At 37.5% G+C, this 19722-nt stretch overlaps 1 protein-coding gene across 1 annotated transcript; it reads left to right on the top strand.

Moving 5' to 3' along the window:
- The first annotated feature begins 533 nt into the window (after positions 1-533).
- On the top strand, positions 534-5625 carry LOC115628731 (sodium channel protein Nach). Its single transcript, XM_030524935.1, has 8 exons — positions 534-920; positions 2541-2840; positions 2895-2976; positions 3040-3322; positions 4611-4749; positions 4812-5022; positions 5086-5277; positions 5336-5625. The coding sequence occupies exons 1-8, from the start codon at positions 547-549 to the stop codon at positions 5447-5449; spliced, it is 1695 nt and encodes a 564-aa protein (XP_030380795.1). The 5' UTR covers positions 534-546; the 3' UTR covers positions 5450-5625.
- The last annotated feature ends 14097 nt before the right edge of the window (positions 5626-19722 follow it).

Here is a 19722-nt window from a genome sequence, read left to right as displayed (position 1 = left end):
AAATTTTACCTTTTAGTATAAATTCTAGGTCACACATACTACTATATCTAGTACATTAAATATAATCACTGGCTTGTAAGTACTTACATAGTTCCTTTGCGGCCTTGGTATTAGTAAGTATAACCGTTTAGTGTAGGATCAATTGGGGCCAGAGAGAGGCTTCGCATTGACCAATAACTACTTGCTAATGGCAACAAAGTGTTAGCTGTTTAGTGTAGTTGGCCGAAACGAGGCATCAAGATAAGGACAAATGCCTGCCTGCCTGCATTTCTATTTCCACATTTCCATTTCCATTTCGGCCATTCCGATTCGAGGTCAATCAAAGTCATGCGAGCCATGGGGCACTTCCATATGGGAACAATGAAATGCTTTTAGAGTATTGCAGCAACAATGGCTAAAACGAACACACTCCTGGCTATGACTAATGACTAACAAAATGCGCAAATCAGTCGGAATAGTTGCGCCCAACTATATAGAGAGTTTGTTGGACCTCGCTGGTGTTTGTTCATTCGGTGCTTGACAACGAATAATGTTCCTGAAAAGAAAATGCCGCCAGAGAAAGCCGCACGCCTGATGTCCAAGCATCGTCTAATCGAAACTCTGGTCATCTTTCGGCGCAGTTTAATTTATCAGACGAAGGAGTTCTTTCAAAATTCGACCCTACATGGCGTGCGTTACATTGCGGAGACGGGTCGTCCCATTGGCGAGAAGTTCATGTGGTTTTGCTTCACATCGATTGGTGCCGTCACGGCGCTGGTCATCATCATGAGCCTGTGGGAGAAATTCCAAACGAATCCAACAATAACGGGCTTGGATACCGACTTCCACAATCAGAATGTCGTCTTTCCCACAACCGTCGTCTGTCCAGAGGCGGCATTCGATCATGAAAAGTCCTTTGACGTTGTCTACAAGACCTTGGCGTGAGTAAGGGGGCTGGTAATACGACTAGAGACCGAGAGAGAGAGAGAGAGAGAGAGGGAGAGGGAGGGAGGGGAAGGGAAAGCAACTCCTAAGAAAATATATATAATCCAGAGAACCTCATTCTAATTTTCCAATAAGGTTATTTAGTTCTACATTCGTTGAACAACTTAAAAAGTTATTATTAAAGCGTTCTGGAAATACCCCAAAATCAATAATCTATCTGTGTCGACGGGCGATATGGGGAGGCAGGTGAAAATTTGCAAGGAAAAGGGGGGAAACTAATTAGCTTCCGGTTTTATGAAAACGCGTAATCCCATATCTAAGCCAACAGTACAAAACTTATGATGGGAACTCTCTTTGTCACCAAGGAAAGTTTTAAAATGTATATCATCGCAATAAATGCAGGAAGAAAATTTTTAATTGTGAAAAAATTAAAAAAATACTTTCAATAGGCTATAGAAATTCTGGAAATAAGCGAAATTAAAATCAGATATCAATAGTATCTGTGAAATGTTTAAAAACTGTTTGTTAATCTGCGTTTTCGTTTGTAGTTTCGAAACGATTATCTAACTAGAAAACTCAAAAACATGTAATCCCATATCTAAGGCAACAGTAGAAACCTATGATGTGAATTCGCTTCCTCGGAATTATAAATAACATAGTTGTAATCATTATAAATAAAATAAATATGTATCCTACTATTTTTTAGTTGTGAGAAAAAATGAAAAAACACATTGAATAGGCTATAGAAATGCATATTCTGGAAACAAGCTGAAATCAACATCAGACATCAATAGTATCTTTGTTATTTAAACTGTTTGAAAACTTTATGCTGATCTCTGTGTAGTGTTTGCGTTATCGTTTCAACTTTTAAAACGATTATTTAACTTTAAAACTCAATCAATTTATGAAATCGTGTAATCCTTTATCCAAGCCTACAGAAGAAACTTGATGTCCAAGAAATTATTGAAATCTTCTGTTATGGAAATAAATACAGAAAACACATTTTCCATTGTCGAAAAATTAAAAAAAAAAAACTTTAAACAGGCTATAGAAATATTCTCAAAATAAGCTAAAATCAATATAGTTAAAACGATTATCCTATTTGAAAAACCCGATTACTTTCTTAATTAAATCATTTTTCCGATTGGACGATTTCGTTTTCAATTTTTGATTTAAAACATTAAACATATAATTGTTTGTGGTGGAATGAAAAGACATTCCCTCTGGCCAGTCGTTATCATTATTAAAATAAAATTGTATTTATTATTTTATTTTGTTATCTCTGCCCTAGAGATTTAAATTAGTAGTCATTATTAATACACTTTACCAATACATATTTTCCAATGTTAACTGAATGCATTTCTGATTCAATATTATTTTTACTTTAACAAATTTTTTAATTTTTTAAATTTTTAAAATTTTAATTTTAATTTATATATATTTTTTAAAGTTGCTCCCAACACGAATACACCACAATATTGTTCATAGTAAGTCGAAAAATCAGACAAAAATCAGTATAATCTTAGGAAAGCTGATTCCTTCCAAGAATCGAAAAAATAACACCAACTGTGCTCGAGGAGAAATAATAAGTATTTGCTTTTTACACCTACAATCAGGAACTATGATGAGACCAAGGCTCTGCTTTTTACCCCATTCATGGACCTACTTACGACGCTAAATTTTGACAACATCAAGGATGCCGAAATGCTGGCGGAACCGATGCCATTTGAGCAGCTTCAGGAGCGCACCATACGCGAATGGGCCTTTCAGGCGCACGTCAGTTGCGAGAGCACCTTGGTGTCCTGCAAGTACAGGGACGAGGATATCAACTGTTGTGCCCACTTCGAGCCCATCTACACGGAGCACGGTTTCTGTTATGCCTTCAACAGTCGGTTCAGATCTTTGGAGGATCATGAGTAAGTAGATGAGATTTGAACAACTGATTATGTATATATATATATCTTCAATAGCGAAAAGACTGGCGCGCCCCATGATCTCTACGAAACTGACAAAAAGTGGGCTCTGTTCTTTGTTCCCAATGGCACATCGCGTGTAAGAAATATAATTAATAAGAGTCTACTAGAATTCCCAAGTGGTTACATCTGTCAATTACAGATTTTCATTTTCTCGAATGAGGAATACTTTGGCGCCGATTTCAATGCACAGATCGATTGGTCCGAGAGCCAATTAGTTGAGGTGCGCATATCCAAGAAGAACACCTATACGACGGACGATGCCCGGCAGTTGTCCATCGGCCAGCGTAAGTGCATCTTTAGCGATGAGGTCAAGCTGAGCTACTTCCCCGATGCGTACACCTTCTCGTCCTGCATGAAGCAATGTCGCATGAACAAGGCCATCAAACTCTGCAAATGCAATCCGCCCTTCTATAAGCCCATAAGTAAGTGCAGTCTAGAAGCAATTCCTTGAGCCTAATACTCTATACCAGGTGGGTGAAAAGGCGTACAAAGGCGGTTGTAATATTTGTGAAAAAAACACACACAAAGACGTATCGATTAGCCAGGTTTGTTGTCCTTCGCATTGTTTGCACGTATGAACATCGAGATCTTTCGAACCTTAAAAATTAGGGGCACCAAACTTGGCATGGAGATGGGGCTTATACATGTGCAAACCAAGTTTATATTCAAAAATATTTAGACTAATTTTTCTGTATAGCTGTCATAGAAAGGATCGAACGATCGATGTAAAAATTACTCTTTATAATTAAGACTCTTGTATCTCAATCAAATTTGGTATTTTTTTTTACGATATTGTGTTTATAAAGTGTTTGTAATATATATTCCGATTTTTTGTGGAAATGTGAGTATTGAAAGATGTGTGCAAAAATAGGTCTTCGTAGACAGACAGCTTTTATTTTTTTTACGATATTGTGCTTATAAGGTATTTATAAAACCCCCTTATACTTGGATTTTTTTGTACAAATTTAAGAACTACATTTTTGGGAAGAATGTGAGTATTGAGAGGATGTATGCAAAAATCGGTCTTCGTAGACAGACAGTTTTTATTTTTTACGATATTGTGTTATAAGGTATTTGTAATATCCCCTTATAATCAGATTTTTTTGCAGAAATTTAAGTACTACATTTTTTGGGAAGGATGTGAGTATTCAAAGATTTGTGCAAAAATCGGTCTTAGTAGACAGACAGTTTTTTTTATTTTTTACGATATTGTGTTTATAATACCCCCTTATAATCAGATTTTTTTGTACAAATTTAAGAACTACATCTTATCTTATGTTCCGAGTGCTTGTAGAAATGTGACTACTACATCGATGGTTGTGTGGAAAAATCACTCTTAGTACCAGATTGTTTTTTATTTTTTACGATATTGTGTTTAGAGGGTAGAAATGTTGGTAGTATATTTTATTGGATGGATGTGTGCAAAAATCGCTCTAAGTGCCAAATAGATTTTTATTTTTTACGATAAACACAATTATAACGTATTTATAATACCCCTTTACATTCCGTGTGTTTATAAGGTATTTAAAGAACCCTACCATATTCTGATGTTTTTTTTTTTTTTGAAATGTGAGTACTATGTATATCTTATAGGAAGAATGTGTGCAAAAATTAGTACCAGATAGTTCTTTTTACGATATTGTGTTTACGAGTATAAGTTAATTATAATACCCCCTGTTTTTAATGTTTCTAATGTATTATTCTCTGAAGCCAATGTACCCATGTGCACGGTGAAGGACTTTGGCTGCTTGCATGAGTATAGGATAAATATTACCAACATCAATGATTGCCTGCAATGCGAGCTCAGCTGCTCGAAGACGGTGTTCAACATTGACAAGCTCATCAAAATGTAAGTGGTATTCCAAGACATAGTATTGGCGGAGGCCGACTAAAATTCGATTACTGATGCAGTCTGGATCGCCCCGAGAGTCCTGGTGTGTTGGTTGAGTTTCTCACTTGGCCCATTATTCGGTACAAACGTGAGGTGCTCTTCGGTTGGGTGGATCTGCTGGTGTCGTTTGGTGGCATAGCCAGTTTATTTCTGGGATTCTCTTTGCTCTCCGGTGTGGAAATCATATACTACTTTACACTACGCGCCTGTTGTATGGTGTACAAGAATCGGGTAAGCTATAACCATTATAGCACCATCTATAAGAATACTAATTCTCCTATAACTCGCCCTCAGCAAGAGCTATACGAAATAGAGCAACGCATACGCCACGAACCGCCGCCCGCCATTGATCTACAGTTGAAGCTCAAGTCCCACTCCAAGATAGAGCCCCAGCCCTCGTCCGCCATAATGGAGGTTAAGCCCGCCCCCTTAGGGGGCGGCACTCAACTGCAGAATTCTCAGTCCCGTCAGCGTAGGAACGACAAGGTGCTTGAGATGAAAACCTTATTCCCGCATGTCTATTGAATATAATTTTTATTTGCAGGACTATTTTAATTATTCCAAAGGCCTCTACCGATCACCGAAAGTTTTACCCGCCCATGGTTATACGAACATGAACGATAAATGGCAATACAATCATTCGCAATACTTGCCATGAAGTCATTCTTAGATTAAAAGCCGCTTCAAGCAGTCGATATTACGATATCGGAAAAACCAATTAAAAAATATGCTATTAATTTTTTTTTTTCTCCTAAGGACGCTCAGTGCACTACCCAAGAAGCTTACTAATACATAAAAAACAGCATACTATATTCCAAAAAAAAAGGGAACAGAAACAAGCCATTATATTTCAAAACCTATAATCGATAAGCATACATACATATATGGGTAATATGTATACAATATGTAATACTTATGTGCACTTTTAAATAAATACAATATCCAATATGAGCTGAGCTTTATTGACATCAATGGCGGTACTTCCTGAACGTAAATTGATTATATCTTTTCGCCTATTTGTTTATTGAAAGTAAACCAAACTAGGAGCTGTTTTTTTTGGAAGTGAAACTTTTAGTGTGAGGGTTTTAAATGCTGAATCGGCAACCTTTTCTGTAACGAAACCAGTAGGCGAAATTGAAATTATGAATGTGAACGGAAATCAGCTGCGATCTGAAGATACCTTCTGCCTTATTTATGCCTACAAGGTAGGTCGTGATTTTAAGAGCCGCTGTTTCTTGTGGTTTTCGGGTGGAATATTTGCAATGCGAAATGGAACTGGGTTGTTGAAAGCTGAACAGGCAACCTCGTCACTGATGACGGGTTTTCTATATATTTGTTTGCGTGCTTTATAGTTATTTATTACAGTGTTTCTAGCCATTTCCTAGCGGTTTATCTATATATTTTTAGTGGCATTTCTACACTCTTTTCTCTAGCTACTTATAATTGTTTTTCTTGCTATTTTCTAGCGAGTTTTCTAGCTATTCATCGCGGTTTTAAAGCGGTTTTTGCGCTGGTGTGACCACATTTTCTACGGCTAGTACGGTCACACTGCAGAGCTCGTTAGACCTGAGAATCAAAATCTAAATACCTGCCGGAATACCACCAGTAATTTGCTGCCCAATTAAACGTTCGTTTTCTGTTGCCTACTTGGGGGCGCTTTGGCTGCTTAAGTTCAGTGCACTGTGCACCGCACGAACGGCAACAGCAACGGCAACAACAACAACAGCAACTAACCACGACCGCCGCATTTTTAACCCCAGTACGACAACAGCAGCACAGCGAACAACATTTCTCAGTTAACGTGGCTCACTCATTGTTAATCCTGGCGCCCCCTCACAGTCAGACCCTCCCCACCGTGTCTCGCAGCCCATACCCAGAGCTTCGCAAACGCCGACGTCAGCAGTCTATGGCCAGTCAGAGATGCGTGCGTGACACGTAGCAGTTGGTTTGACAGCTTTACGATAAGCAATCGTAGGAAATGATCGTAATTCGAGAGTTATAGAGAGACAAGGAGGAGAGGAGAGAGAGAGGAGAGCTCTCTCGAAGGTCAATGTCAGTTTCGATGAGTTTTGTAAATTCTTCAATCCCAGTTTTTACTAAAAACGAAGAAATAGCGAATATTTCCTCCAAACTATTCTCATATAATACAAACATGTTCAGTTTTTTTTTTTAACGAATATGCCTTTCTATGATGAAAAATATATATTCTTATGTTACAAGATCAGCTTTCATTGACACTTTAAGGTTGAAACTAGAGACAATATAAGTATTTGAAGATATAATAATAATAAATAAATCTAGAAACCAGAAACTATGAAGGGTTGGTAACAATTTTTGGGTGAAGGAAAAATAAAAGATAAAAGTGAAAAAGCTGTTTACAAAAACTTGCTTCCCAAATTTCGTAAGGGCGGTCAGGAGGACGTTCTTTTTTAGCAGCGATACCAAGAAATTGATAGACAGACAGGGTATATATATATAGTATATATCTAGTAATAGTAATATTATATTTCTAAAGCACTTCAAAAATTGAAATTTATTTTCAAGATATAATTTGGAAGAATATCGTGATTCAAATATGCACTATCACGACCTACTCACGCCCATCTCTCTCCCTCTCTCTCTCTCTCTCTCCCTCTCTATCTCTATAGTTCTCAGCAACCCGCTGGGTACGGAGCTCGGCTGCCCATTTACTTTATTGAACTTTCAGCATGGGTGGGGAGCTACAGAAAATAGGCATATAGGCATGCGATTACCAACAGGTGAACCGAACGGCGCTCGCGACCTGTGCGGGGCGTGAGGGCTGTTGCCAGCGGCCTAAAGCCAGTTGTAGTTGTACGCGCGCATAATTGTAGTTGTAAGCCTCGTAGTACTCGCAACGTAAAGTCGCTGCCTGCCCCTCTGCCAGGCACTCGACTGTATTTTCATTGCGGCGCCGCAACTTCGAGTGCGACACGGCGTAGACGCCAGAATGATGATGACCCCGTGCCGTTGCAACTCCCAGGCGCGTTGCCATTGCACTTTTCTGTGAATGAATGAAAGCCGCCGCATGACTCACACACAAACACACACACACATACACACAAACAAACATATACATACACAATTATATATATACTGGTATACCCATACAATTCGTTTGTTTCTGGGCCCATGAATGGTGAGGACTTGCTTGTAGTTGTCGTTAACCGACGACTGCCAAACTTTGCCGCCTGCAGGGCGAATTGTTGACTTGGAGCCGCGGCCACGTATCCTTGTGCCATGCCAGAGCTTCTGGTGGCACCCAGACATGTGTCCCTGCAGGCTATCTCGAAGGATAACATCCATTCTTGTTGCATAGTTTAGGGAAAACTCTTAAGTGTGTTTGATATATATTTTTTTAAATAAAACTCTTTATACATAGTGTTAAAAGCTTTCGATATAATCGTATATATTTAAAAAAAAAATTTTAATTATATTTTAAAAATGTTAGTTCACAGAAATCTGTTTCCAAAACTATAACAATTGTTCTTTCAAATAGAGCAGCTCATTTGATGCTGCATTATTGAAAACTTAGGTTATGAACATTTTTAGATCTTCATATGAAGTACAAGTCATAACTCCCTCGGTATATTACTATTATTATCTGGCTTCCCATTCCTCCATTCCTCTTGCTTTTTCTAAAGCTTTGTTTTTTTTTTTTTAGAAAATTGCTGCTTTCTTATGTCAGTTCCAATACTTCTCTACAGGATTTAAATAAGATCGCTGGTGGGTGAAATTCCAGGTATATATATCCACCAAATTCAATTTAAACAGCGAACGAAATATGGATTATTAGGAATTATATATATGTATATATATTACTTTTGAAAACAAATAAATAAAATAAAACAAGTCTTCTCTTCAATAAAATAGTTGAAATCAGCAATATAAATAAATGTAGTTTGAAACAAACTGTAAATAATTTAAATGGTAAACAATCATAAAAGCTTAAGGATTTATATGCTGCTTGCAATTCGTAATTGTAAGTAGAATTTTAATAATAATAATAATAATAATAGTACTTGCTGACAATTTGGCTCCTCGGAAGGAATTCATAAAGCACATTACCACAACAATCAGCATAGCCTTATAGAACTAGATTAAACCACCGATGGTTGTAGAAACTTGTTCAATAATAATAATAATAATAATAATAATAATAATAATAATAATAATAATAATAATAATAATAATAATAATAAATAATAAAAAAGAGCATAACCTTAAACTTTTAGGCAAGTGTTTTTCATCCTTGATATTTACTCCTGCCACGATATTTAGTCGGTTGATGGGTTGTTTTGGGGTCAAAAGAATCAAGTCTCATCTTCATCTTGCCACAGTAGTCGGAAAACATTGTTCCACAGACTGTTTTTAGAAAAAAATGTAGTGTTTATTAGAACCAAACGAGATTTGATTTCACGGGGCATAAACTTCTCTTAAGATCGTGTTGACTGATGACCTAGAAATGCTAGCCATCTCTCTTGTCAATTGATTATCTTTAACATGTTGTTATCGGTTGATGCTCTGTGATAATTTCTTATTTTTATTTTTAGCCTTTTTATTGAAAGCCTTCTGCAATATTCTTAATTGAACTTCCATTTTTTACACAAAATATAACCGAACTTCTAGCAAGGTTGAATAACATCCGATAGTTTGAGATGATAAATAAAATGAAGCTAAATACAAATAAAAAGATGTCTGCCTATCGGAACGCTCGCCCCGCTCGATTTCGGGGTCATATTTCCGGTTCATATACTCGTATGTACATGTATGGAGGAGGCTCTATGCATGTGAGCGGCGCTGTGCCGCGAATACGTGACTGCAACTGACGACAATTAAAGCCCTGTTAACGTGCATGTTGACAATGCGCACACGCCCAGCTAAACGTGCACACACACGCACACGCATGCATAAATTTAGCAAAGTTAATTGAAATAATTACACACGTATGTGTGTGTGTATGTGCGTGTTTTGTAATTGTGGGTGTGTGGAAATGACAACGAAGGCGGCAGAAGAAGGCGTAACATACAAAAATGTGCCGTTAGACCCAAAAGCGACAAAAAAAAGTACAGTAGCCAGTCGCTATGTGAACCGAGACGACTACTAGAGTCGAGTGGACAGCGATTAGATGCATGCCTCTAACTTACTAAGCAGTTAAGCTATTAAATAAATCGAAATAGTCAAGAATTACTGGAGTTATACCAAATTTATTTAGTGGGTTAGTGTTAGAAGAAGAGGTGGGGAGTTGAAACATAAATCTAGATGCCAAATTTATAGATTAAGGCTTTCATACTTTTCGATTTAGAGCACAATATGTACGTATTTATTTATTTAATTTAATTTATTTCATTTATTAAATTTATTTAATTTATTTCATTTATTAAATTTATTTAATATATTTCATTTATTTAATTTATTTAATTAATTAATTTATTTATTTTTGTATTTATTTAATTTATTTATGTATTTATTTAATTTATTTATTTCTTTATTCATTTATTTATTTATTCATAAAACCATAAACTTGTTCTTTACCGCACTTAGAAAAGCCTGCATACAAAGTTTGGTGCCTCCAGCTCTTACAGTTCCCGAGATTCTTGCGTTCATACAGACAGACACACCAACTTCTGGATGCTACAAAAATAGAATATCATTTAAGTTGACGCTTGACACGAAGGAATATCGTCAACCCGTTTAGTTCACTGTAAGCAGCGCCCTCTATAGTCTGTGGAGAAAAAAAATGTGGTTAACGGCAGTGGCGTTGGCGGCGCGAATGAACTTGCAACTTGTGGCAAGGACAATGGCAATAATGCGCCAGCAATGGCAGCGCCTCTGACGGCCCAAGTTTTTGTCTCCTTTTCCTTTTGTTTTTCTATTTGTTTGGCGGCAACATTGCGTATGCGTAATGCGCGGCGTGAGTGTAAGCGGAAACGGAAGTGGAAGTGGAAGTAAAACTGTGCGCCGACTACACTGCTGGATATACTTACATACATACATATATATATAGTATATGGTATATGCGTGTGTATATTTTTTAAGAAAAAGTGCAACTTGTGTAAAACGAAGCAAACGAAGGAGAAATTAACGCAAGAAAATGGCGGCAAACAAATGAGCAAAAATGCCATGAGTGGTAGGTGTAGGTGGGGGGAGGCGGGAGGCGGGAGGGAGGGGTTGGTGGGACTGGGGCGACAAGCCACGGACAACGAGCAAGGGGCGGTCTGACAGACAGCTTAATTAAGATTGCAAGGATAATGCACAAATTAAGACGCAGGAGCAGCCAGGCAATAAGTAAAGAAAAATACAATAAGTACTTAAATGTAAAAATGTTCCTTATTAAAGTTTTTCTTTTTCTTCTTCTTCTTGTTATTGTTGTTTCTGTTTTTGTTTTTGTTTTCGTTAAGCCATGCATGGCCATTACAGTTATTGACAGGATGTTGATTACATTTTTAAGGCCCACACAGAGAGAAGCGGATTGTTTAACTTCTTTTCGAAATGGCTGCGTAATTAAAACGCCTTTTGTGGAGAGTGTGTTGCAAGAAAAATAAAAAATTGCCTGCAAATGCGTTCAAAGGATGTCAATGGAGTGCAGTGAGCTTTTAATAAAATCGTAAAGTCATAAGTTGGGAAGTAAATAAAGGCGTTTCATTGCCCATCTCTGTTCGAATATATTGCCTTTACTCTTAAACAATAAATGTACGCTACCCTTTTCCCGTACATAAAGACACAAGAGGGTCGAGCTGACAACGTTGTAGAGAGGAGTCCTTTCGTCCGTCAACTTTTTAGTTTATAATTCCATTTCAATTAAATCAGTTGTATAGACTTATCCCGCATGGGTTCATACTATATAATATTCCATTTATAATAAACATCTTACATAAAAACCACAATTTAAAAAAAAAAATCCATTGCAGGATTTGAAATTATGCGATCGCCTTTCGGCTTAAGCTCAAGAATAGCAGCTTTTTGGATAATGTCTTGCGGTCTGTTTGGCGCCTACAAAAGAAACAGAACTGAGTAAAGTCCATTTTCCTCCACTACCCTCCACTCAAGTAATTGGGATTTTAAAGCAATGTATTGCATCCTGTTTAGCCTCGTTTGTCCGTCCGTATGAACACCGAGAACTTTTGAGCCACAACAGCTAAAGGACTGTAAGTTTGTTCTATAGACTTGTCTTATGCATATACATAACGAGTTTATGACAAACCTAGTCCCTCTTTATTATATAGCTGCCATAGGAGATATTGGTGCACAAATCACATTTAGAATGATACATTTTTTCTTTATAAAGATATCGTAAGCTATACGTTTACTATAGAGCCTCTTATAATCTGAAGTTTCATTGAAATCGGTTCATTATATTATAATATAATACATATATATTATTATGTATATGTCATAGAAACGATAAGTGCTGAACTGAATTTTTAGTGAAACTTCTTATGTGATGGTTTTGAGGTTTCTAGAAATATAGTATTTATAATGCGAAATAGAACTGCGTTGTCTGAGGCTCTTGAAGCTGGATCGGCAACCATCGCTGAGGGCGGGTTTTGTAGCTATTTTTTTGCGGGTTTTCTAGCAATTTGTAGCTGTGTTTCTAGCCATTTTCTAGCGGGTTTTCGATCCAATTTTAGCAGTGTTTCTAGCCATTTTCTAGACTTTTTTGGCGTATTTTGTATCCTTTCTCTAGCTACTAACAATTGTTGTTGTAGCCATTTATTAGCAATACATAGCGTTTTTTAAAGTCATTTTCTAGCGGTTTTCCAGCTCGTTAACCGAAAGCGATTTTTCTTTTTACTAATACAATATGTTAACCACCATTGCTGTTTTTGAGCATTCTCTAATAGTTCACAATAGTATTCAAGAATGAAGCTGGCACGACGTAAAGGTTCTACTCGTTTTTAAGAAGGTCCATTTTTGAGAGTATTTTTGAACAAAACATTGTCATTTCGATGTTCCAAAAAGTTGGCCTACGCTCTGTCTAACTTCGATTATAAAATGCTAGATAACCAACAGCAACACGAAAGAGTGCACATAATTCTCAGTAAATTGATTGAATTAAATCTTTTGACCGCACTACAAAATGCAACCGTAAAGCCAACATGAGTTTAGACCACGTCCGCCAAACAAGTATATCAGCAATTGTAACAACAGCAACAACAACAACAGCAACAAAATCCATTTCAAACTGACAACATGGCAAGTGCTTTGCTTCCGCTGGCTAAGAGGCCTGAGAGGATTCAACTTTGGCTACGAGACTCCAACTCCAATCCAATTCCAACTCTGACTGCAACTTCGATTCCGATTTCGATTCCGACTTCGACTTCTATTGGGTCTCGTAAGTTAGAGGCTGTGCATTGATTGCATTGACTTTTGGCTTCGCTTTGGCAGCATGCGGCCGTTCTTGACGCACATTGTCTATTTGGCACACACACACACACACAAATATAAAGACACCTTCTACATGCCACGAGGTTGGTGTTATTCGAAAAAGAGCTTGAAATGTTTGAATTAAAATGAATAATAATTTTTAATAGTTTAAAATAAAGAACAGAAATCAATTTACTTTTTGTCTGTACACACAATTCTGTTTTTACACGGTTTAGATTTAACACGGTTAGAAAATTAAAATGTTATATGGTATGGTTACACGGCTTTATTCCATTTGGCACGATTCATTTTGCATATGATCAATGTCTTTTTTTACACGTCTTTTTTAGGAACCAATCCACCGTGTAAAAACAGAATTAGGTGGGTGTATATTTTTGGTTTATTTAGAAGAGAGAGAGAGAGAGAGGGAGCAATCATATCCATTATTTATGGAACTTTCTTGGCCAGCTTTGCAGTTTTCCAAGACTTTGCTAACGCTTTCTGCCTCGAAGTATCTCACGATCAGCTGGCTCGATATTCTGCTTAAGGGTCTGAATCGTTCATGGATTGTTCGCATAATATCCGTCTTTCACGACACCCCACAAAACAAAACGACAACACGATTAAGTAACTTGGCGCCGAAAAGATCGCTGAATTTTAAATTTAAAAAATTAATTCATTAATTTAAATAAAATCCATATAATTTAAAAAACACTCTATGGCCTCGGGTTTTGAAAACAACACATTTTATGATAGATTACAGAATTTTTTAATGTAATTGAAAAAATTAACATTTTAATTTTTCTATATCCTTCTTTGTCTTCTACAGAGCCCTTGAGGTCGCATCGTTACGTTATTTTTTGTTGCTCATAACTCATAGTTCTATTCAGATTTTCATAAACGGCAATAAAAAGCAATTTCAAATAGTTAGTTTTACATCAAAAACATTTGTAACTCTTTAAATAAAATTGACTCTTTTCATTCGGGTCTGCACTCACGATCTAAATAGTCCATAAGTAATATTGTACTCTAGACTCGAAATATTTTTGGCATTTTTCTTACACTTAATTAGGATCTGCACTGAAGATCTAAAAAGTCCACAAGTAATACTTTTTTGGAAACATTTTTGGCATTTTTCTTACATTTAAGAAGTTTTGTTTCATTATAGATCAACATTTTCCGATTGGTTCCAGCTCAGAAAAAATGTTTGGGGTTCATTTGTCCGGTTATTTCAAAGCTCTCTTTCCGAAATTATGGAGACTCTTACACTGAGATAAGGGTATTCAACGTTTTTAATGACATTCTACTTTTTAGACCACACTGGTAAATAGCTTGCAAAATTTGATATTTTTTGGGGAACTTTTCAAAAATGTTTTTCTTTCTAGAAATGATCTTTAAAAAACTTACCTTAACTCTTGATAACTATTTTTAAAAGTTGTATGCCAAATTTGAAACCGGTTGTCGGGCCATCTTAGGCGAACAGTTGTAAACTCTCATCTTAGTGGTAGTGTGGTCCGACAGGCAGATTATTTGCACACTAACTCGTTTAATGTTTGGAGTAAGTGAAATTGAAATTGAATTGAAACTATGACATATGTTTGTGATATTTCACAGATTTGCACGCAAATTATTTGTCTGTCTGACCAAGGCGTCTTTAATAGCTTTGATGATTATTGCTGTTAATTTATATTAACAACTCGTACTACCCTCGTGATTCTTAAGCGTAAAAACGTTTCTATCTACAAACACACATTCAAACAAACATACTTACATACATACATACATAAATGCATTGCAAAAAACAAAAGTAAATGCTTGCCAGTCGAGAATTCGTGTATATGTATGTATGTGCATTGGTAAGTAGGAGTATGTTTGTCGAAATACATAAATGTATGTGTGTGTGTGTGTGTGTTCCTCTTCATCTCGTTTATGAATGTGTGTGTGTGTGTGTTGGTGTTGGTGTGCTTGTTGATGCGTGTGCATGTGATCTGCTTGCTGCGATTAGAAAATGATTTACACCTTTTACAAGGCATTTGGTCAGGCTAAGAGGAAAAGGCAGCAGCAGCAGAGGGAGCGGCAGAGGCAGAGACTGAAGCAATGATAGAGGCGACCAGGCCATGGACACGAGACTTGTTGTTGTTGCAGTGTAGTTGTTGTGTTGCAGGCTGCTGGTGCTGCTACTGCCGCTTCATCGTTCTATGCAATTACACATTTTATTATTATTAACGTTAATGTCGCCCATGGGACAGCCGAGTGGAGCGCACAGAAAAGGCGCTTATTAATAAGAAATTGCAATAAACTATAAGGCGATGGCGATGGCGAAGAGCCTTGAAGAGATGGGCTGGCTGGCTGGCTGGTGGCAGGGGGACAGGCAGGCAGATCTGCTGGCGCTTCGAAGCAAGCAACAGCTGTGAGAGCGTGCGCGAGAGAGTAGCAGAGCAGCAGTTGAAACAACAACAACAACAGCCGGCGAATGTGCTATGAAAACAAAACATGCAAAAATTGCATGCACAGCGCAGAGAAGAGGGCGTCAGGAGAACAGCTGGCAACAGTAGCTGTAATGGCAGCGGCAGTCGCAGCAGCAGTGGCAGCAGAAGAAAGTCAAAGCGTCAGCGTCGTCATCGTCGTTGTCTTCTCATTAATGCTGCGCATTGCATTAAAAGTAAATCAAGCGGCGGACAGCAGCATCGGCGTCGCAGTCGACGAAGGCAACATATTTTATGAAGTTGAAAACCAGTAATAAAGTAGGAAGCTAGCGCTGCCAGCTGCAATGGACACACGCACACACTAACACACACACACACTCATACATACAAACACTCACATAAATGCAGTGCAATGAGCTCTCCGCTCTCACACACTCAGGCAGGAGTGCTTTACATGACTGCGGGGGTTGTTGAATTACGTTCACTGTACGTAATGTAAGCACGTTTGTGTTGCGCGCACATGTAAAGTTTTCAGTAGCGCTTCAAAGAAATTGTGTAACAAGGCGCCCCATAGATTGCGCACAAATTAAATTTATCCTTGTTATATGTGGCGTATGCGCAATTCGCTTTTTAATACTTTAAAAAACTAAAAAATATCACAAAAATGTTACCTTGAATAAAATTTCCGTAATGGAACCGAATTAAATATAGTACTATTTATTTTACACATGCATATGCGTAATTAGATAATATTGTACTATTCATTTTATTTATAATTTTTTATTTCTCATCCATAGTCGGTTTTACTCGACACGAATAAATAATATTTTTAGTATTTTTGTGATTTTTATTATTAAAACGATATTTTATAGCCTACACGGACATGTTACTCCAGATGTACATATGTCACTAATTACTTCTAGATAAGGTAGAGTTTACTGAAAATATTTCAGTGAAATAGATTGACTTCATAATAAAGCATCAATACAAGAACCCAAAAAAAGGCTTGCCAATTTATTATTTAAATTTAAAGTCATAATAATACCACCCAAATATTATTCAAGCTTACTGTGTTTTTAACCCTTTCAGCCCCGCACCTAGGTAAATTTATATGTTACATTTTGTTAGGCTAAATAAGTTATTTGTAAAATTCTACATTTCTACGACGTGCCCTTTGACCTGTGAAGAAACTTGCCTGGGATCCACTTTAGACTTAAAAACATAAAATAAATACAAAATGGCAACTGTAAGCAGTGGATTTAATTCGTTGTTATCCTATCTTTGCAATCCTAATAGCTCCTGAAGATAATAACAATATGTTTTTAAATACAATTTAATTGTGTAAAAACTATTATGTTGGTACTAAATGAATATATTCATATAACATATGAATGGCATACATATATGCTAAAGTTAGTAAATTCCGGTCTCAGCAAAGTCGGCGTTAAAACATTTTCAATTCCCTCATACATATACTCGTAAAAGCGCTTAAAGGACTAGGCTAGGACTATCACTAGTAATGGAATTTTTTGCGGGCCTGGAAGCCGCCAATATATTTGTGTGAGCCCAAATCACAGTTTATCAGCTCAGCCGCTCCTGTGACAGTTTTGCGGCAAAGCGTGCGCCAAACAAAATGCCGGTTTAACTTTAACGCTGTGTGCTGCATTTGGCGTTAAACGTATACGTAATATGCAGCTACAGCCTCTGTCCGTTGCGTTGCGTTGCGTTCTGTTTGCATTGGAGAGCAGCGCGCGCGCGTCGGTGGCTGGCTGGCTGAGAATGTTGGACTGGCAGGCAGGCTCAGTGGCTCACAGGCTCACAGGCTGACTATATGGCTGGCTGGTTGGTTGGTTGCTTGGTTAGCTGGTTGGCTCACTGACTGCCTCGCTTGTTCGTTTGCTGTTAGCAGTTTGCTCGTGCATTCGTGCCAAAGCCAACGCCAAAGCTAAAGCCAAAGCCAGAGCCGGAGCTGGAGTCAGTGTTTCTGTTTGTTTGTTTGCTTGTTCTTTCTGCACGTTATTCGCACTCACACACTTGCACAGTCACACATACGCCCATAGAGGAGAGTCAGGCCAAATGAATTGCATGCAGTCGCCGTTCTTGTTGTTGTTGTTGTTGCTTCTGCTGCTGCTGCCTTTTCCTTTGCTGCATGTTGGCCATCGTGGTCGTCATTGGCGTCGCTGCTGTTGTTTCTGTCAGTTGGATTTGTTCGTTGCTCGCGTGAGGACGTCCTACACGCAGTGCTCTTGTTCGCTCTCTTACTCTCTGTGTGTGTGTGCTCTCTACTTATGTTCTTGTTGTTGTTCTCGTTGGCAACAACACCAACATCAACGCGTTATCGTTGCGATCTTCGCGCGACGGCCTAAACGCCAAATACGTCTTCGTTTCGCTCGCGCATAATAAAAATAAAACAACAACAAAAATTAGAAAAAAGTGAAATATTATATTCTAATTTATCGAAATTAATAAATGCTTCAATGCATTGCTCGGTTTCCCCATTATACGCAAATGTTATTAGGCTTTGGTTTTTTTTTTACCAATTTTGTTTTTGTGCAAAACTAGTTTGTTGAAATTAAATCGAATTCTGTCTCGTGTTTAAAGTGATCGCAAATAAAAGTAAAGTCCGCCGTCTGATTAATGACTGACTGATTGAGAACGCAAATAAACGAAATCTAATTTTTACAAATTAATGTCAATGGAAATGTGTTCATTAATGTGCAGAAGTTTGTAAGTGAGAATGAAACCCTTTTCAACAAAATTTAATGAAGCTACATTTACATACACACATTTGAGTTTACACATTTATTGAGAAATATTTATCGCGCGTTAATTGTGATTATGTTTCTATTTACAACAAAAAAAAACATATTCGATCTGCAAGCCTAGGGAAAGTCACATTAGAATACAAAATCTAGTTTACCTCTAAGCCTCTAACCCCAGAAAGTATATACATACATATGTACATATATTTATAATCAGTGTGACATGACAAATCAATCTTGACACGTTCGTCCGTTTGTCCATCCGTCCGTTTTTTTGGATGAGCCCCTGGATTCTAGACAACACGAGTTTTAGTTTTTTAAATTTCTTTTTGTTCCTTTTGCGGTTGTTTTAGTCTCTTTTATTTAATGGAAGATATGGTGTAATGTAGCTATTATGTATATATTATACAAATGGTTAATCAAGGACATTTACTAACTCTTCCTTAGGAATTGAAGTGAACGATCGTTACTTGAATATTTGCACTACAAATATATTAACAAGTAGATAGTAATTGGTTTTATAGTCAATTCTCTGTGCTGCCTGTCTGAATGAATTTTGTCAAATTTGAAATGAAGTCGGCTACAGTCGCATACAGTTTGAAATCAAAGTTTGGACAGTTCTCAAATATCTATGACATGGCATGCGCGGCTTAAACCAACTTTCGACCAACCATTCAACGTCAGCAGCATACGAAATGTCCAAAATCTCACGCAGCTCTGAGGACATCGCCGTCGTCTCCTCGCCACCCACCTCTTATCAGTTTGGCAGTTTGCGCCACAAAACGTGCGGCCACGTGGCGTGGCAGCTCCGGTCGCGAGCTTTAATGGAAAATGCAATGAAACTGAAATTGGGGCACGTTGCTGTGGCAGGCGGAGTACTACGACTGCGATGGCGGTGACGACAATTTTGCGCCAAAATCACAGAACGGTACTTTTTTCATAGTTTGCGGCTACAGTTTTGCAAGCATTGTAGAAAATTGCGTACACTCAGAAAAACTTGACCGAATTAAAACAATTATACTTTACTATATTTGAATAATTTGCAACTGAAGAAGTTACTCATAAAATGAAAAACGATACGATAAAGCTGCGACATCGATATCAACGCATAATTTCGCAACTATCGAGTTGTACCACTATCGATAGTTCTCCAGCTCTGCTGTGTCCTATTGTCCGTGACGCATTCTAACTTTTCGAACATTTGTTTACCACTGCTTCTGATTTCCAAAAATTCTCTCTACCACTCTCCTTTCTCTCTCGCACCCACAAAATATTTGCAGTAAATGCCATTTTTGTCTAAGTGTAAGCGCAATGGCATTTCTATGCGTTGCTGTCTTTAGATGTGTATACATATGTAT

This window comes from Scaptodrosophila lebanonensis, unplaced genomic scaffold (assembly GCF_003285725.1).
Source record: "Scaptodrosophila lebanonensis strain 11010-0011.00,11010-0021.00 unplaced genomic scaffold, SlebRS2 tig00000123-arrow-arrow-pilon, whole genome shotgun sequence".
Taxonomy (NCBI): domain Eukaryota; kingdom Metazoa; phylum Arthropoda; class Insecta; order Diptera; family Drosophilidae; genus Scaptodrosophila; species Scaptodrosophila lebanonensis.
This window is presented reverse-complemented; position numbering and strand designations above follow the sequence as displayed.